The 20,715-nt window shown below is 45.7% G+C and overlaps 1 protein-coding gene across 1 annotated transcript in view; it reads left to right on the forward strand.

Moving 5' to 3' along the window:
* The first annotated feature begins 261 nt into the window (after positions 1 to 261).
* Positions 262 to 20,715, forward strand: part of STAG3 (STAG3 cohesin complex component) — a 46,001-nt gene continuing 25,547 nt past the window's right edge. The window contains exons 1-8 of the mRNA XM_087720885.1: positions 262 to 477; positions 795 to 891; positions 977 to 1,053; positions 1,172 to 1,376; positions 1,472 to 1,623; positions 13,018 to 13,091; positions 13,175 to 13,298; positions 14,979 to 15,077. Of these exons, the coding sequence (XP_087577011.1) occupies positions 262 to 477; positions 795 to 891; positions 977 to 1,053; positions 1,172 to 1,376; positions 1,472 to 1,623; positions 13,018 to 13,091; positions 13,175 to 13,298; positions 14,979 to 15,077 (1,044 nt within the window). The remainder of the gene's footprint in view (positions 478 to 794; positions 892 to 976; positions 1,054 to 1,171; positions 1,377 to 1,471; positions 1,624 to 13,017; positions 13,092 to 13,174; positions 13,299 to 14,978; positions 15,078 to 20,715) is intronic.

The raw sequence follows: 20,715 nt of genomic DNA on the forward strand, positions 1-20,715 counted from the left end.
CTCCGCCTTTGGAGGGGCCTTTGCCCAGCGCTCTGGGACGGTCGACGGAGCCCCGCCCACCTGCCCCGCCTTCCCCTTGCGCCCCTCCGCCCGCCCGCCCTTTGGCAGAAGGGGAGCGCCGCTGGAGGAGAGCCCCGCCCCGCCGGCGCATGCGCAGGGCGGGAGGGCCCGCGTGCCCGGCAGGTGTCGGCCTCGCCCTCGCGCGCCGGAGTCACGTGACGCGGCCGTCGGGTTGCCGCTCGCCTCAGGCCGCTTCCCGCCATGTCCCCGCCGTCGGTGGCGCTCAGGCGCCGGCACGCCCGGTCTCCCTCCCCGGCCGCCGCCTCCTCCTCCTCCTCCTCCTCCTCCGCTGAGAGCGCGGCGGCGGAGTCGGGCGAGCCGGGGCGAGGCGCGGGCTGGGACTCGGGCAGCGACGTCGAGGCGGAGGGGGCGGTCGGACGGCGCGCTAAGCGGCCGGCCCGGCGCCGCGGCTCTCCGGTAGGCAGGCGGGTGGCAGGGCGAGGGCGGCGGCGGCGGCGGCGGCGACGACCCGGGGTGACTGACGGCGGCTCTGCCTCCTCCCGCCCGGTGCAGGTGCCGAAGCGGGCGAGGCCGCGAGCGTCGGGCGAGGCCGGATCCGCCGGCGACTTGGGCCTCTTCGAGGCGCTGAAGGCGGGCAGGAGCGCCCTGGAGGTGAGACGTGGTCGCCCTCCCCTCCCTCTCCGGGGGCTGCGGCGGCGGCGGCGGCGGTCCGAGCGGCCTCCCTGTCCCCGTCTCGAGCCTTGGCCTCCCGTCGCCCCTTCCCTCCCCCGCAGCCCCTGGTGGACGAGTGGCTGGAGGGCTACCAGGAGGACCGGGCCCGGGGCTTCGTGCAGCTGGTGAACTTCGTGGTGCGCTCCTGCGGCTGCAGAGGTGAGGGGCAGCCGGGGGCTGGGAGGGGAGGCTGCCTGGGGGCGGCGGAGGATGAATCGGCCTCCCGTTTTTTCCTTCCTTGCAGGCTCCGTGACTCTGGAGACGCTCGGCCGCCTGCAGAACTCCGAGATCATCCAAGGCCTGACCGAAGCCTTCGAGGAGGTGAGAGGGGGGCCCGGACTCAGGGGAGGCCGAGAGGCTCCCGGAGGAGGGAACGGGGAGGGTGGCAGACGCCCCATTGACTCCGGTGGGTTTTCCTCTCCCCCCCCCCCCATGCCAGGATTCAGCCGAGTACCCGTTGCTGCTGAACACTCCCACGTGGCGACGTTTCCGTGCAGGATTCTGTGAGTTCATAGCGGTGCTCGTGCGCCGTGCCCAGCATAACGTTGTTTATGATGAATACTTGATGGACGGCCTCATTGCCTTCCTGACTGGCCTCTCTGATTCTCAAGTGCGCGCCTTCCGTCACACCAGCACCCTGGCAGGTAGGACAGTAGCTGGGGCAAAAGAGAGGGGCCTCCCTGTGGCTTCCCTGGCGCTTGCGAGTTCCTGTGCTGTGTGGTCCTTTCTTCCATTCCAGCTATGAAGCTGATGACGGCCCTGGTGCACGTGGCATTGAGGGTAAGCTTGCAGAAAGACAACGCTCAGAGGCAATATGAGGCCGAGCGGGCCAAGGGACTCGGCTGCTGGGCCCCGGGGAAGCTGGAAGGGCTGTTGGAGAAACATCGGGAGGTGAGTGTCTGACTGGGAACCTGATAAAAAGGAAACCTTTTAGCTGTACCTCGTCTAGTCACAGGCCCATAAAGGGGTGCCTGAAAGGCCATCCAGGACAGCATCCACTCTAGCATTTCTGATAGATAAGCATATAACAATGCTTATGTTTGGTGATTTTTGCCAAAGAACGAACGCTGTCATGTGGCAGTGTGCTCAACTTTTTTACATTTTGTATAATAAAATAGTTGTACTTAATGTTTAATTTTGAATTTGCAATTTTTAATTCACCGGTTTTAGTCCCATCCTCTCAGGAAAAAGTGTGTGCGCTTCTTTTGAATTTTAACTTTTCAGGTATTTGAAGAGTGCTCTTATATTTTCTTTCATGTGAGGTAAAATGCCCAGTTCCTTTAACAATTTATTAAAGAATCTTGTTCGGCTGCATCTTGTTGCTTAGCCTCAAAAGACCTCTGCGGTCATTAATCCCAAAATTTTTGTGCAAGATCCACTAAATAATTTCAGATAGATGACCATCCAGCCTCTCATTGCTGCTTGTGGCAGCCTGTTCCATTGACTTGACAGCTCTTACCCTGAGGAACTACCTTCTGATATCTTAACAATTTTTTACTTCATAGTGTTAACTCATTTGCCCTGGTCCTGCCTTCCAGGGCGATAAAGAACATGTCAGTTCTGTCATCTCTCTGAAACTTTTCATGTGTTGGAAGACTGCTATCAGATGGTTCTCTTCAATAGGCTACGTATACCCTCAAAAGACTTGGCTCCCGGTTCATTCACAACCTTGGTAGCTCTACTTTTTAAAACATTGATGTCCGGAACTGGACACAGGCCTGCAAACAGGGTGTGGCCATTTGGGACAAGATAGGGTTGAACAGTTCTTCCCATTGTCTCGGCTTTGTGTACCTATTAATGTGTCCCAAGGTAGATTTAGAAGTTTAGAAGTTACACTGCCATCTCATGTTTGATATGCAATAGACAAGTTAAATCCCTTTCCCATGTCCTACTGCCAAGCCAGTTTTTTTTTCCCCCCATTAAATAACCACAGTGTTTAGTGCTGTTGCTCAAGTCTGCAGAGCTTTTTTTCCAATCTTCCATCTAAATTATTAGCTATATTTCCCAACTTTGTGTTGGCTACAGACTTCATAAATTAGCTTCCTCCACCAAGTTACTAATAATTAGTATTCGATACCACAGAGCCACAAAGGTTCTCCAAAGATGATCTCCTTCATGCATCAAGGGGGCATTAAGAAGATAAGAGTTCATCTTATCAACACCATCACAAAAAGACCCAAACGCCTCACCAGCGATCAACACCTAGATAAGCAGAGATTAACACCAAGGTTAACACCAAAAGCAAAAAGCAAACAATACTCCAAGCCAGCAAACAGTACACGTCCCAACCCAGGAACCACAAGACCACTCCCAGCCCCACTGACAGCAAGCCATCGGGATATAAATTGAGAGTAAACGCCACTCTCAGTTGCGCCCCTTCCTGGATCGGGATGCTCTGTGCACAGTCACTCGTGCCCTCGTCCTTTCTCGCCTGGACTACTGTACGCTCTCTACATGGGGCTGCCCTTGAAGAGCACCCGGAGGCTTCAACTGGTCCAGAATGCGGCTGCGCGGGTTATCATGGGGGTACCTAGGTGCTCCCATGTTACGCCCCTTTTAGGCGGCCTGCACTGGTTGCCGGTTGTCTTCCGGGTGCAATTCAAGGTACTCATTATGGCCTTTAAAGCGCTCCATGGCTTCGGCTCATGATACCTGCGAGACCACCTACTGCCACCGGTAGCCTCCCACCGTCCAGTGCGATCTCACAGAGTTGGCCTCCTCAGGGTGCCATCAGCCAGACAGTGTCGGCTAGCGACCCCCAGGGGGAGAGCCTCCTCTGTGGGGGGCCCCTTCCCTCTGGAATGAGCTGCCCCCCCCGGAGCTTTACACAATCCCCGACCTCCGGTCCTTCCGACACGCCCTAAAGAGTTGGCTTTTCCAGAAAGCCGGCTTGGCCTGAATAAAATAAAATATATGATTAATTTGGTTGTTAATTTTAATTTAATTTTTAAATTTTTATTGTAAATATCAGTTGGGTTTTTTTTGGATACTTTATTTAATGTCCCTTTTAATTTTTGTAATATGTGTTTTATGTTGTACGCCACCCTGAGTCCTTGGGAGAAGGGCGGCATATAAATCCAATAAACCTAAACTCTACTAACACTGATGATGTTATGTAGTTCGGTAATGAAACATCTGCAAAGAGATCACCAAGCTTGGAGAGCACCAAGGATCTCTCTTCAACCCTGAGCTACAAGTATTCCCCATCGGTACCACATATTGACGTCAGACGCTCCAGAATGCACACAGATGGGAGAAATGTGCAGGCAGGCAGTCTTTCACGATGGAGCAACTATTCTTCCTGCATGGATACCTACAGCAGGATGCTCTACCCACCAGTGTCAAACACAGACCTCCAATGAACTGCACAGCTGGATGGAAAATAGCCCAAGAAAGAGGGTGAAAAATGATGCGACTTATGATCGCAGATGCAAACCTTAAGACTAAACAAATATCAGCATCCCATGGCAAATCCGAAGGGCAGCTGGTGCAGACCATCACACCAGGGCACATAGAAAGGCCGGCCACCACCACCACCAAGACTATTTCTCAGAGGTATGCTGGAAAAAGGAAAATCAAACAACAAACCAACCTACTCAAACCTCAGAATCGGAGGCAGCAGAGCCTGAATGGGTGGTCAAAATGTCCAGATGTCCATTATCTACTGCAGTACACAATATCCCACAGAAAGCCTCAAAATGTAGCACAGATAATGCTATTCAGCCAGAATTCTTTGCATCCTTAGAAGAAGCATTTAGAGCCACAGGACTTCCCACAGAGACGCAAGGAAGCATCATGCCACCGGCCAGATGTAGATGAGAATAAAAGCAGCAGAGGCAGAGCAGCCCTCAAAAACCTAAAAAAGGACCAGAGTGGTATCATCCTACCAGCAGACAAAGGTGAAATTATCGTGGACAGATCACGATATATACAAAAATGAAAGAATTATACCAGAAGACAAACTTACATCCCAGAGAACACCAACCCAATGCAGAAACATGACAACCGAATCAAGGGAACCCTGATTGGCCTCACCTTGAAAGGTCACGTCATCAAAGAGGAGCAGAGACAGATGAAAAGCAGTGGACCCTCCCTCCCATCCTTTTGCCCCCCAAAAACACAAACTGGGCAAAGCTCTCTCTTCAATTGTATCATTAATGGGGATCCCCACAATATCACAAAAGAAGAAAAAATGGGGGGCACTTCACAGGGGGAAGCGAATACTCCGTCAGCTTCCCACTCTGTCTCAAAAGAATCAAAGATGAGACAGTAGTTGAGAATGAAGTCGTGGTCTCATTTGATGTCACAGCCCTTTTCACATCCATCGACCTACAATTAGCCACGGAATCCACGAAAGTCCTGCTCCACCGCAGCTCCAACCAACCAAATGCACCAAGATTGAAACAGTCATAATCATGAATCTTGCCAACCTCTGCTCAACCACTCATTCTCTCAATGGGTAAATATATCATGAAGTAAAAGGAATTCCTGTGGGATCCCCATTTTCAAGATTCATAGTGGTGACTCTAATGCAACATCTGGAATCGATAGCACTCTTGCATGTACAACTCAAACTGGATCTGGTATGTGGATTTTTATTTAGAGAATTTATATTGCCGCCTATTCGCACATGGCGACTCAAACTGGCTTACAGAATATAATACCCCATATAAAAACAATACAATTAATAAAAAGTCACATAAATTAATATACTGAAATCGGCCCCGGCAACAGCACCTCACACAAACCATTTAATGGGCTCCATCCCACTCTGGGTTCCCCAGGCCCGCTGGCAGAACCAGGTCTTCAGTTAGAGTGGGGCCATTCTAATCTCTCGGGATGATGTTCAAGAGAGAGGGGGCCATACACCAATGAGAGGAAGAGTGGGAAACAGAGGAGAGAAGAAAGATGGGAAGAGAGGGATAGGAGAGAGGGTAAGGGGGGAAGATGAGGAGGATAAGGAGGAGTGGAATGCAGAGAGAGGAGAAGGAGAAAGGAAGGGGAAGTAGAGTAGGAAAGGATGATGGAGGGAAGAAAGGAGGTAGGAGAGAGGTAGAAGAAAGAGGTGTATGGAGAGCAGAAGAGCCAATAATGGGTTTTTATCTTTCTGGGCGTTGATGACAAGAGGAACTGATGTAATTACTACTTAATACAATAGGATATTGGCCATGTAATAGTATACATGTGATTATATGTTATGAAAGTGGAAAATAAAAAAGTATATTGGAAAAAAAAAAGAGAGAGGGGGCCACCATGGAGAAGGCCCTTCTGGGTCCCACCAGGTGTATCCCCCTAGAGGATGGGACCTGCAACATTCCCTGCCTCCCTGCTCTGATGGTTCGGGTTAGATGTGACCGGCAAGAGATGGTCACTCAGATAACCTGGTCGCAAGCCATGAATGGCTTTAAAGGTGACAAGTGCCACCTTGAATTGCACCCGGAAGCAAATTGGCCGCTGCTACAGCTCCCGCAGGAGAGGTGATACATGTGCACACCGGGGTCTGCACAAAACCATGATGACTCCTTTGTCAGAGGTGGCGCAGAGCCGAGGTGGCGCAGTGGTTAAATGCAGCACTGCAGGCTACTTCAGCTGACTGCAGTTCTGCAGTTCGGCTGTTCAAATCTCACCGGCTCAGGGTTGACTCAGCCTTCCATCCTTCCGAGGTGGGTGAAATGAGGACCCGGATTGTTGTTGGGGGCGATATGCTGACTCTGTAAACCGCTTAGAGAGGGCTGAAAGCCCTATGAAGCGGTGTATAAGTCTAACTGCTATTGCTATTGTCATAATTAAGGGACATTAGAGAACATAAAACCATCAGCATCTTTAAAGGAATAAAATTCACAACGGAAGAAAACCACATGCTCCTTTTCCTGGATATCCTCATCAGCAGAGACAGCGATGCCAAACGAGGAACACCAGGTTATCGCACCAGCTGAGTCTTCCATTACCAGAGCAGCAAATCACCCGCAAGAGAAGCTGTGTCAGAAAGCTACAGATAATCCTCGAATTACGACTGCAATTGAGCTCGAAATTTCCATTGCTAAACAACACAGTTGTTAAGTGAATCACTGCAGCGGTTAAGTTAGCAACATGGTTGTTAAGTGAATCTGGCTTCCCCATTGCCTTCGCTTACTAGAAGGCCGCAAAAGGATCACATGACACCCCCCCCCCCAGGGCACTGCAACCGTCAAAAATGCTTGCCAGTTGCAAAGCATCCAAATTTTGATCCTGTCAGCCTGGGGCTGCTGCAATAAAGGCTAAGTGTGAAAAAATGGTCATAAGTCACCTCAATGCTGTTGTAACTTTGAATGGTCACTAAACAAATGGTTATAAATCAGGGTTACCTCCAGTTGGATGAGCAGAAAAACCCTACCAATCGTGAACATCAGGGAAAAAAACCCAACATCTATACAACATCTTACAAAATGGATATTCATGCCAGTTGATGAAAAAGTGCCGGACCCCTCAGCCCAGTATAGCACAATCAGGACAAGCCCTGAAAAGGACATGCATTCAGAGGACATTAAGAAGATAAAGAGTTCGTCTTATCAAGATCATCAGAAAAAGACCAAACGCTCCTCACCAGCAATCAACATCCAGGCGAATAATAGCAATTAACTCCCAAGATTAATATTAGATCAAGAAGTAAACCGTACCCTAATCCTGCTAATAGTGAACGGCCCAACCAAGGAACCGCCAGTGGAGCCAAGCCAGCAGAATACGAAAGAAGGGTAAACTTCACTTCTTACTAGCGCTGATGATGTGGTAGTGAAACTGCAAGGAAAGAAGCTTGGCACCCAAGGACCTCCCATTTCAAATATTCTCCACCAGAGTTCATCTTGCACAATTGGTGAGAATCCATGCTGACTGCTTTTACTTGTGGCATGGCTCTCCAAGCATTTCATCGCCTGTTTTGAGGGCTTTGCTAAATATACACATCATGATGACAGGATCTGTAGCTTCCGGGGCGTTCCTCCCTATTTTGGTTTTATAAAAGGTTGGACCAATTCATGGAAATCACGAGGATCAGTCCTAGTCTTGGTGGCAGCAGGACTGGCTCTGAAGCCCATCTGCTGTGGGAGATCAGTGGGCTTTCTTATGCGGTTGGTTGGCCACTTTGAGAACAGACTGCCGGACCAGGAGGACCAGGGTTCTGATCCTGAAGGGTACAGCTTATATTCTTAAGGGGATGGTTTTGTTCTGCTCTGATCTGGGACCTCTCTGGTCCTTCAGGAATTCTTGATAATCACTGAGAATAGTTTTGTGATCACCACTGCTGGTTCTTTCTGTGCATTGGGAGGCAATCCATCTTATCCTGAAGCATGAATTGAGTGGAATTAACTAAGCCATTCCTATCCTAGGAGGAGTCTGGTAGCACATTTTCAAGTTAACAAATTAATTTGGTTAACCATGCAGGTCATTAAGTGAGGATCTCACATGACCGTGAATTCTGACTTATTGCCAGCTTCCTCATTGGCTTTGCTTTGAGGAAGTTGGCAGGGAGTCTTGGAAGTCAGGACCATGTGATTGTGGCTCATAGCAGCTTTGCAATTGTGAACTAACCCCAAGAACCTGGATCGCAGCCATGCGACTGCAGGGGCACTACGATAGCCAGAACTTAAAGGACCCATCACAACTTCTTATCTTTCAGTGCCATCACAAGTTTGAATCGTCTCTGAAGCGTTGTAGCCTGAGGACCGCCTGTAATCGCTAGAGGCTGTCTTGTATTATTTGGTTACATTTCCCTCCATCCATTTTCTGCACGTGATGTTTTTGTCTTTTGATGTTTTAATCAATTCTGTAATATTTGCTGGTTCCCTGCCAAATTTTTGTTTGGCATTAAATTTATTCTCTGGAAGTTGGATTTTTAAAACTATCCTTGAGCTGCCACAAATAGCCCAGGCAAAAACAGTTCTCTGACCCAAAGGTCCTGGGCACTTACTGGGCAAACTGCCAGTGCAATTGCAAGAATTAAAATTACTCAGTTTTCCTGTCTGCTTTTGAAAATCTCATGTGAAATTTGAAGGATAAGGTTTTAGAAAAGCGCATTTCTTTTTGTGTGTATAGACTATTACCCCTGGGTGTCTAGCTCCCAAAATTATTGCCACTTCCGGGTTCACAAGTTTTCTCCCAGTTGGGGCAGTTCTGTGAATTTTTAAAAATAAAATCCTTAGGAGACAGATAATATAATATAGTCATAATATGGGCAACATATTGTCTGAAGTAGGGATGGGGAGGGGACTTTACACCTTAAAGGTTAGCTTCTTTCCCCCTGGGAATCAGTGATGGCCAGGAAACCGTTCTGGAAGGTGGACTGTTTTAAATGTGGAGAAGGTGGAGACACTGAAGCAGGGGAAAAAAGGCTTTCTGTGGAAATGAGTGGGTGTGAAGGAATACCAGGAGGGAAGGGAAATGCTGTAATTGCAGGAGAGCGTTAGGGGCAAGGAAAATGGGATGGAACGGTGGGATGCAGTTTGGCTGGAGCAACTGTAAGTCCTCAGGTGTGATTTGAGTGGATGGAGGAGGAGGAGGAGGAGGAGGAGATGGTTACTGGAGATGTGGAGGTTATGAAATGCACAAATGGGGTTGGGGGATGCTGCATACTATTATGAATATCAGAAAAGAAAGGGGGTTTCGGAGGAGAAGCAGGTAATGAGGCCGATTAGGAACAGGAGCAGCTCCTGGTATGCAGAGGCCGCTTGGGATCAGGACTCAGTTATTATGGCAACCGCTCGGCTCCCTCCAATGGAGAGGCAGAGTGGTGGCCTGGCGCCCGTGGCCAGCCCTGACCTAGGCAGGGGTCTGCTCTCCAGATGCACAGCTGGGGGTAGTGATTTTGTGTTTTTCCTAACTCTTCCTCCTCAAACTACTACGGATTTTACTCTTGGGAACTCCCCCCCCCCCAATCCAGCTGCCTAGCAGCATCGCCTATTGGGCAGGGTTGGTACTAGGGTCTTCTGGGCAATTGCCGTATTTTTCAGAGTATAAAACACATCAAGATTTTGAAGAGGTAATTTTTAAAGTTTTTGCACTCTGCAGACCTCCCAAACCCTCTGCACATCTCATTTTTTGTGAAAAACGGGGCATGCAGAGAGTGGAGAGGCCTGCAAAGTGCTCCTGGGGGCTGGGGGGGGGGACACATACACTCGCGAAAATGGGCCCATTTTTTGCCCAACAAAGGGCATGCATAGCCTGTTTTTCGCTTGTTTTTGCCCCCCCCCCCAGCCCTCAGGAGCACTTTGCAGGCCTCCCAAATCTTCTGCAGGTCCATTGTTGTGAAGTGGGCGGGGTTTCTGGAGGCCAAAAATGCTGTATTCAGTGTATAAGATGCACCCAGATTTTCACCCTCTTTTTTTAGGGGAAAAAGGTGTGTCTTATACTCCGAAAAATACAGTAGTACTAGGGGGATTTCATTCTCCGTGCCTTTGAGATGCGGTCAGTTACTCAGAAGTCTGTGTGATATCAGATTGTGGTGATAAGAGAAATAACTGTAAATAAGCATATAAATGATCAGATTCCAGATGGCTAACCAAAGACTAATCTGGGTGGTATTGGAACAGATTACTCTCAGCAGTGGGTTTGCAAGCACATAGAAAAGAATATATATATTACTTGACAGGAACTTGAGTAAGTGCAAAAGATTTCCTCTTTTTGGAGAGAGAGAGAGAGAGAGAGAGAGAGAGAATGACCCTTTTATGTGAAGTGAATGAGTCCAACGCTGTATCAGGAGTTTAGCAAAGCATTCAATAAAAGTTTTCCCTCAGATCCAAACAGAAGATTTGGCTTGGGAAAGATAGTTGTAATCACCTTAGTGACAATTACGCAGCTGGGAGCATAAGCCTTCAATTTTATTACATAATAAATATTTTTAAAGGGAAGATTAAAAAATACAATAATATAAAATGGAGAGACAAAAAAAAGAATTCAATTCTTTAATGGCCAAGTGTGATTGGACACACGAGGAATTTGTCTTTAGTGCGTATATTCTCGGTGTACATAAAAAGACAAGATACATTCGTCAAGAATCTTAAGGTACAAGACTCAATGAGAGTCATAAGGTACAAATAAGCAGTCAGGAAACCATATCAATATCAATTGTAAGGATTCAAGCCACAAGGTTAACAGTCCTGCAGTCATAAGTGGGAGGAGGTGGGTGATAGGAACAATGAGAATAGTAATAGCAATGCAGCCTTAGTGAATGGATTTGACAGTGGTGAGGGAATTATTTGTTTAGCAGAGTGATAAGTGTTTGGGGAAAAAGCTGTTCTTGTGTCTAGTTGTCTTGTTGTGCAATGCTCTATAGTGTCGTTTTGAGGGTAGGAGTTGAAGCAACTTATGTCCAGGATGTGAGGGGTCTGTAAATATTTTCATGGCCCTCTTTTTGACTTGTGCAGGTCCTCAACGGAAGGCAGGTTGGTAGCCATTGTTTTTTTTTTCTGCAGTTCCGATTGTCCTCTGAAGTCTCCGTCTGTCTTGTTGGGTTGCAGAGCCAAACCAGACAGTTGCAGAGGTGCAGAGGACAGACGCAATAATCCCTCTGTAGGACTGTTATCAGCAGCTCCTTGGGCAGCTTGAGCTTCCTGAGTTGGCGCGGAAATAACATTCTTGGTTGTGCTTTTTTGATGACGTTTTTGATGTTAAGTATCCATTTTAGGTCTTGAGATATCATAGAACCTAGAAATTCGAAGGTCTCTCCTGTTGATTCTGTGTTGTCTGGTATTGTGAGAGGTGGTAGAATGGGAAGGTTTCTCCTAAAGTCTACCACCATTTCTACGGGTTTGAGTGTGTTCAGTTCCAGATTGTTCCGGTCGCACCACAAGGCTAGTTGTTCAACCTCCCGTCTGTAGGCGGCCTCATCACTGTTGTATCATCTGCAAACTTCAGTAGTTGAACAGATGGATAGTTTGACATGCAGTCATTGGTATATAGAGAGGAGAGGAGTGGAGAGCACACAGCCCAGAGGGGCTCCTGTGCTCATTGTACAGGTATCTGATGTGATTTTGCCTAGGTTCACCTGCTACTTCCTGTCTGTTAAGGAATCTTGTGATCCACTTACAAGGGTGTTCAGGTACCGCGAAGAGAAATTTAAGAGAAAGCTAAAAGTGCAAGAAAGGAAAAGAGTAAAAGTAAACAAAAAGAAACAAAGAAGTTAGCTTCTAAATATTCTTTACAGTAGCTTTTAAGTACAATTCTAAATTCACTTCTTTCCGTAAAGTTATGTGATTCCCTTTCGCTAAACTATTTTGTCTAATCATCAAAAATATAAACCATGAATTCATGATTCTTCATGATTTTTTTCTGTTTTGTGCAAAAAGCTCATAAAGGGTGTCCAGACAACAATAAATACAGATACTGCCTTTTCTCCATCAAAAAAAGGTCAATTTATCTATCTCAGCAAATTCCATAATTTCCACCAACCATTGTTGTGGGTTATGCCATATCTTTCCATACAATGATCTCATTGCAGTTATGTACAGAAACGGTTCCATGACTTTTTTCCAAGCATTTGTCCAATCTCCAAATAAAAACCTCTGCTCTCAATTGTATATAAATCTTTAACATCTTATAAATCCGTGTCTGTATTCGCAACCAAAATTTTCTAGTTCTTTTATACATCCAGCAAACATGACAAAATGTCCCTTCTTCACATTTCCAACTTAAATTTGAAGTGCCTTTATACATTCTAGATAATTTATCTGGTGACATATATCAATACATCATTTTATAAAAAATATTTTTAAGATTATAGTGTAAATTTCAATTGAGCGCTGTGCTGGCCTTGTGAGGAAGAATGTATAAAGAGTTCAGAATGTTGAGAGTTCAGTCCTAGGTAGTGGCAGATGTTTCTCTCTCCTAGGGCTCAGAGAAAAAAATATCTGCCAACTCCACATGGGCTTCAGGAAGGGCATCTGACCAGTAAATGCTCAGTTCCATCCAGCCGCCCTGACTCTACCCTGAATTAAAGGATTATAGGGTCATAAAAAGGGAGGTTTCTAGTGTAAATTTCAATTCTTTTAATCACATAGTTCCCATTGTTTCATCTGTATATTAAGCAAAATGTTCAGCCCATTTTATCCTACATTTTTTCACTTGTTCCTTTTCTCTTTCAAATCCCCCAATATATTTATATGTTTTAGCAATTGTATTTTCAGCATTGATACCCAATTTTCTTTCGAACTCAGTCTTACAGCATTCAAAACCATACATCTAAATCTTTCTAATAATTATAAACAAGGCAACCGTTGATGGCTATTATCTCTCTGCCAGCAGTTCATCTGTTTTTAGTTCCAGGAGAAGCAAGAAGAGCTGGAGACCTTGATGAATGCTCTTTTCAAAGGAGTCTTTGTTCACCGCTATCGGTGAGTGGATATCGCGGCAGGCGTGAAAGGAGCAGGCTCAGGATCTGGACTCTGATTGCTCTCCCGGTTCTTTGCTTTCCAAGGGACCTCATAGCTGAAATCCGTGCTATTTGCATTGGAGAGATGGGTCAGTGGATACAGCATTACACCACTTCCTTCCTAACTGATGGCTACCTCAAGTACATTGGCTGGACTCTGCATGACAAGGTGGGTTGCCCCCGGGCACTTGCAGAAAACGTATCTGAAGGGCATTCAGGAATTAAAAGTTCATGCAAGATGTATTTAAGGCACCCTTGTTACTTACTTCATGTTTCCAGGATCATGAGCCCATCTGCTTATTTGAACAGAGCTGTGCAAAACATTTGAACAAGACGCTCTGTAACATACAAGAGAAGTGTCCATAGCAGTTGTTTTTAAAGTGCTAAAGCAGCCACAACTTCTTTCAACACGTGCACTTCTTCAAAATACGCTCCCAGGTGTCTCTGCTTTGCCAAAGACATGGCTGCCTTAATGATTTGAAAGGGTGTTTTGCATGTGCTCTTTGCATATTGTGAAGGATCTTTTTCAGATGGTCTGCACAGGTGCTGATTCAATACAGGGGGATGTTTCGTAGTGGCATTGATGCACACTCATTTTTACAAGAAGAAATTCTTGGGATTGGCAGCAGTAGTTAATTCTTCCTTGCCCATTTCCCCAGACACCTGTTCAGGCCTTCAACATGAGCGGCTATGCCTTTTGCATATGGAGAGAAGTGATGTTGCCAGCTATCCTAGTTTTATTAATAACTGATGCAGGAAGGATGAGTTAGCACTGTTGTGGTCTTTAATGTGGTCTTTAATGACCGTAAGTGGTAGATCTGAGATTGTGGTCACTGAGCGAAGTGATCACATGACATCTCACTTTAACAACCACTTTGCTCTACAGGGAGCACTACCTGTACAGCACGATTTGGTTCTCTTTCTCATTCTAAAGCTGTTCATGGCTTGGTCCTGGTGGCCTTAAAACTTTCTTCCTCATCTTTGAGTCAGTAAGGAATGTTCTGTATCCCATTCCCCTCATCTAGAAGTGAAAGGGTTAGGGTCTTGGAAGTACACCTGTTGCAGTCACATTCTTAAGGAACGGTGTATCCTAATAGCGTAAGGGTGACCTCCTTCCTATTCGTACTTAGAAGAAAACACAATTATATTTACCAGGATTATGGATCTTAATGTTTATTGGGTGTGTTTAGGAAAAGGCCATGTATTCATTTGTCTGAGAGGCTTTAATTTGAATCTCTGTACTAAGTAGAGGACCAGGCTTAATGGCCTATATAGGTGGTTCCAGTTCTATGGGCCTTTTTACTGTATATTGATTCACGTATCGGGCTTGTTACACAACAAAACCCTTCAGCTAACACGCCCATTCTATGTATTGATTGTGATGGTTAAGAATGAAGTTGAAACAGATGAGGACTTTTCCTGACATTGAAATCCCTTCCGGATTGAATGCAGAGATCCAAATTCCATTGCCCCTGGTGCAGAGCTGCCTATCACCTTCTGCCCATTATTCTCCTTTTTCCTGGTCTTGCAGTAGCAGGGCTGTTACTCTTTGTAGTGCATTCTCTGGTAGTAAAGAACATCATCCCCATTTAGCTTGTTATGTTCTCTCAGTCGTTGCTTCTTAAGGGTCAAATATGTCTCTCGGTTGGACAGTTTCCAATTTCTGACCATTTTTCTTGCCCTTTTCTGAACCTGATGCTGGCTGGGTTACCTGTCAGAGTTGACAAATGCAAATTCAGTACAAAGGGAGAGACTTGGTGTTGCTCATCACCCTTTGCCGTTCTTAGACATTATTTGACTTTTGGGCTTTAAGAAATCAAACAGCCTGACAATGGGCTTTGCCTTGCAGCAGGGGGAGGTCCGGCTCGGTTGCCTACGTGCGCTGCAGGGCTTGTATTGCAGCCCAGAGACTGCCTCGCAGATGGAGCTTTTCACCAGCCGCTTTAAGGTAAACAGCCGCAATACGTCCCATTAGCTTTTTTTATTTTCTTTCATTAAAAACACAAAAAAAGAATCCTCCTTCATTACGTCGTGTAGAAAGCGTGTCGATTGGTTGCAGATAACTTCCGTGCATTTATTCCACAGTCATTACTTATAGTTCATATTAGATTATACACTTTAAGTCAAAAATCTTTGTATATCTTAATGTACCACAATTCTCATTTGACTACAATTATTTGAACATGCTTTTTCCTCAAATCATTCATACTTAAAGACACAACCACATAATGGCATTCATTAGCTATTTCAAAAAAATCCTCCAATAACATGACACCTTTATAGCATCTTTTAAGTAAAAGTCAATTAATAAAGTTTCTAAGCCTTTCCCCCCCCCCTTTTTTCCCAACTCACTGATTAAAATTTATATCCAAGTTACTTTTGCCAATACCGTAGCATGTATATATTGTTACACAATGACCATTAACATTTCCTTGTTGTTATTAATAATTGGCTAAAAATCATTTACTATTTATGCCCCATCTCCTCTCATCAGGGCCCCCACCCCCAAAAAACCCTTACACCTTTATAACAAGATCTAAATGAAAATTTGTTAATAAGATTTATAGGTCTTTTTCCCAAGTCACAATTTACAATTTATATCCAAATTTCTTTTACTAAATTGTCAATACATGTATCTATCATTACACTGTATCCATTATCATTTCATTATTATTATTTATGGTTAATTAATTGTTAGCGAGTAAACATTTAATAACAATCTAAAACAATCTAGAAGTTGCTAAGTTTCTACTTATTAATCACCAATAATAAAAAAACCTAATTTTTTATTACCAACTTTCATTGTCAACCTGTATCTTTCCAGTAACAAAACAGTCTTATATCTCTTGCCAATTGTGGAGTCAGACTTCTTTTTGTCTCCTTTATAAGGTTTTTATAGGCTTCTCTCCGCACTTTGTTGCTTGAAAGGTCTCTCAGATAATCTCTTTGCCCACCAGTTGCTACTAAAATTAACTTGTCTTTGTTTGTCAATCTTGCTTCTGAAAAAATTTCTCTTCTTCTCTTCTGTGTCCTGGAATCTGGGATAGAGCTCCAATTCGTTGAATTCCCTTTTTCACATTCCCTTTCCATTTTCACCCACATTTGCTCCATTATTAAATTCATCTATTTTCTTATCTTTATCTTCTATATCTTCATTCTCCCCTTTAATTTTGGGAGCTCCAACCCCATCATCTTTTGCTGTGAGGAAGACTAGTCTTTCCAGCTTCTTCTCAATTCTCCCATATCCATACCCATAGATTTTGAATTCCAGCCAAGATGTTTTGGAATTTTAAGGTTTCCTCATCTAAGTATTGACCCATGTTTCCAAAACAGAAGAAAGAAAGAAAAAGAAAAAAAACCAATAATGACTGCCAGTCTAGTCTTCCAGGCTTCTGATACCTTTTATTTTATTTAAGTTGACTTAAACACAAGTTCTTTTATGCTCTTCAAAGGGAAAGGGTTCTGTTCCCCCCTCCCTCCCTCCCTCCCTCCCTTCCTTCCTTCCTCCCTCCCTCCCTTCCTTCCTTCCTCTGCCAAAATAGTTCTCAGAGGCACCTGTGAAAACAGTTGGTGCCCTTGGTTTTTTATCAGTTTTGTAGACAAGTTGCAAACCCTTCGGCTGCAGAGTTAGTGAAGTCAAATAAAGAAAGAGATATGTTCTTTCAAAAAAAAAAAAAACCCTCCGACTGGCAGTTAATTTTCACCTTCTGTAGGAAACAAATTTCTTTACATTGCTTTTAGTGTGATTTAATAAGTAGTAGGAAGAACTGTTAAAATAAAAAGGAAGGTTTTAATCCAGAAGTCAAAAAATAAAGCAATAAGAAGCAGAAGAAAAAAAAAATCAATCCGTTCACTTTAAGAGGAGAAACAGAGAACGTGAGGAACATTTCAATCCACAAAAAATAGTTACAATGACAGCGGGGGAAAAAAAACTTTCCACAGCGATCCCATTAGGATTATTTTCGCAGCTTAGTTCTTTTGTTTAAGGATCAATTTGGCTTTAAGGAAACATTTCTTTGGGCAGTCTTTAGCAAAATAGAAAAAATACCTCACCAGATGGACTCACTTTCTCTTTTCACTTCCTTCCTTCCGGAGCATCCCAACTTCATCAGCCTAGGGGCTACCTGTTCACTGCGGGCTTGAAGCACTTCCCTTGGGTCTAACAGGGATTTTGCGATATCCCTGAGACCACAAAGTCTTTGTCTTCCTGATCACCATCTCTACAGGACAGTTTATGTCTCAATGGGACCCCCCAGAGGCAAAAGTGTCAACGGCGGTCTCAGAGTGCCGCACGTTGTTACATCGCGACGTGGATCCTCCTTCCAAAATGTCCCATTAACTTTGACGAGAAGACCCAGCTTGAAAAGGTGGCAGGAGTTTTATTAATGGGATAGGTCCCTCTGTCCTCAGTTCCTCTTTGTATACTCTGGAAACATCTATTTTTCTCCTTGCTGCTAACTCATCCAGGTTCATGAACGAGAATCCTCTAAAAGCTGTTGGGAGTTGGGCAATATATTAAGAGCCAAGGTGGCGCAGTGGTTAAATGCAGCACTACAGGCTACTGCTACAGGCTACTGCTAGATCAGCAGTTCAGTGGTTCAAATCCCACCGGCTCAGGGTTGACTCAGCCTTCCATCCTTCCGAGGTGGGTAAAATGAGGACCCAGATTGTTGGGGGCAATATGCTGACTCTCTGTAAACCGCCTAGAGAGGGCTGAAAGCCCTATGAAGCGGTATATAAGTCTACTGCTATTGAATATATAAATTAAGTAACTAACTAACTAACTAACTAACAAAAGCTTTCAGAAATAAACCAGACAACCTATAACCTGTTGGGTCACCCTTTCGGAAATATTTCCTTACCTGAACAGGGAATCAGAATGGCCACAGGTGAGAGTGAAGAGCTACTTTTGACCTTCCTTCCAGCTTCCCCATTGAGTTTCCTTCTGGGAACTGGCACAGAACTTCACAAATCTTCATTCCTTTCCTCCCCCCCTCTCCTTTCTTCTTTGCCTTCTTCTTTCCCTCCATCCTGTCATTATTTACCCTCCCACCCTCATCTTTTCCTCCTCATCCTCCCTTTCCTTCGCTCCCTCAAATTGCTGCCAATATCCCTATTTACTTTGCTAGCGGGAAGCTTGCAGGGAGGGTCAGTGGGGAAGCCAGCAGAAAGTCCCAAGGCCAACAGGCAGGTAAGTGGCTGCAGCTGGGTGGGAGGGGGAGTGAAGGGTGTGTGTGCCATGGCTCAAGTCAGGAAAAATATCTGTGGGTGCACAAGGGATGCCATATGGGGGAAGAATGCCTGGGGATGTGCGAGAGATGCAATGCAGGACAGGTCAGGGGCACAGCTGGGGGTGCAGCATAGGGCAAGAAGAATGCACAGGGGCTGCGTGAATCCAGTCCCCAAAATGGGTCCCTGGGGTGCTTAGTAGTGTGTAAGAGGTGCCATGCAGGTCGGGGATGGTGTGGGTTGGGAAGTGTGTGTCTGTAAGCACTCAAAGGTGCTGAATGGGTTGGGAAAGGTGCACAGATTGGGGACGGTGTGGGGTAGTGCGCAAGAGATGGATTGGGGAAGGTGTGCAGGGGGAGAAGACGTGGGGGAGCAGCACAGGTGAGAGTGCGGGGGGATTGGCATGGGTCAGGAATGGTATGGGGTTTTTTTCTCCACCCCACCCCCCTTCTAGCAGACAGGTAAGTGACCATTGCTGGGTAGGAGAGAGCAAGAAAGTTTTAATTGGGTTGGAGCCAACCTAATCTTGAATAAAACACTTCTGTGATAGGGATATTCCATTATCTACAACTCAGGAATAAAAAGTGGATCAGGCTGTAAAAACTGTAAAATAAACACATACAATCACAGATGCAATTTAAGCATAGCGCTTGGGCCAGTAAGGCATTTGGCAAGGCAGACTGCAACCTACTTCTGGGTAAGTTAGAAAAATGTGGGATAGACAGCATCAACTACCAGATGGATTTGTAACTGGCTGACCAGCCGCACTCAACACGTGAGAGACGGATTAAGACATACAGAAAACAATCACTTAAATGTATGGCTTTTGCTAAAGGCGGTTCATAAGGTGAATCACCTCATGAATCATAAGGTGTACTTAGTTTTTCACACATGGCTTGGCCATTTTGGCTTTCTTTTTTGTAAAAGCTGTCATGGTGTATAAACACGTCATGTGTTGTTCATCCGAGATTGTATTTGCCTACTTTTAAGAACAAGTAAGAACCAGGTGACTTTTGCTATGTCCTGGATACATAGAACTCAAAACCTGCTGTCAGGGTTCCAAATCGCATCCTCAATAAAATAAGAATTCAAGGCAAGAGGTTCCTCAGAAGAACTCATTAAAAGAGCCATGATGGCACATCTGGGAAAACCTGAATCTGAAGGCTTGCAGGTTTCCCCCTCCCAGGTGAAAGTCCAAGACCCTGCCCAACGCCCACAGGTCCGTCCCATGGTCCAATCAGCCACAGCCACGAAGGGAGGTCCCTCCCACCCACATCCATCTGGGGCCAGGGACTGGGCAACCCTGACTTTCTGAGAAGGAATGTTACGTTGGCTACACATCACCCCAGCTCCATACCATTCCCCCTCCCAGTTCCCCAGAGTAGATGATGTTTGAAGTGTGGCGGCCCTGAGGCCCTGTACCACGATGGCTTCCAAGCCTGACTACTGCACCACGCTCTCCGTGGGGCTGCAGCTGCTCTAGAATAATATTCATCCTAGTCATTGTACTATCTGAGCTGAACCGGTTGCCAGGTGTTTGCAGCTCTTTAAAGCCCTGCAGGAGGGTATAGGACCAATCCTCCCTGGGGACATCCGCCCACCCCCACCCCCCCATTAGATCACATGGGGCCCTTCACTGAAATGCTAATAACCTGATGGGACCTTGGTGAGGTTCCTCTCAGTGACTCCCCCCCCCTCCACGCCTTTTCTTTGGAATAGCCTTTCCCCTGAGGGGTCTCCTACCTTTTAGCCTTCTGTGAAGGCTCAGCTGTTCCCCCAAGCATTGGGGCGGGGGGGGGGATGAGCTGGGGGGCTGGACTGGCACCTAAGGTATTCCTCAACTTGGCTTTTATTTATCATTGGGTGACCCTCCTGGAATCACTGTAGGAGGTAGGTAGCCAGACACAGAGTTTTGGTAAAGAAAGATACGTCTGCGTATAGTGTAATCTGTCCTCCTTGTGCTTATTTTATTACAACTAAACACTCCACATAAATACCTTTACGTGTTAGGTGTATTTTTTAAAATAATACAGATAGGCTTAATCAATTGCATCTCATTTCAAAGCAGTGTGCTGTTGGTCAGGGTGTTAGCACTTAGAACCACGTTCCTTAAGGTTTTTGAAAAAGTAATTGGAGAAAAGATTTACGGTCACAATTGGGGCTGGAATTTCCATTGCAGGTTGGTGCGGTCATAAAACAACTCACCATGTGACAATCCAATTTTACCACCATTTTCACTGTTGCATCAGTTAAGCAAATCGGCACGATTGATCGCTCAGCTTGTCCAACTGTGGTTTGTTGTCTGAAACCGCCTGGGAAGGTCAGACATGATCCTGTGACCGTAGGAGGTTTTAATT

This window comes from Thamnophis sirtalis, unplaced genomic scaffold (genome assembly GCF_051295495.1).
Source record: "Thamnophis sirtalis isolate CommonGarterSnake01/CBP01778 unplaced genomic scaffold, rThaSir2_p1.2 scaffold_7, whole genome shotgun sequence".
In the NCBI taxonomy this organism is placed as follows: domain Eukaryota; kingdom Metazoa; phylum Chordata; class Lepidosauria; order Squamata; family Natricidae; genus Thamnophis; species Thamnophis sirtalis.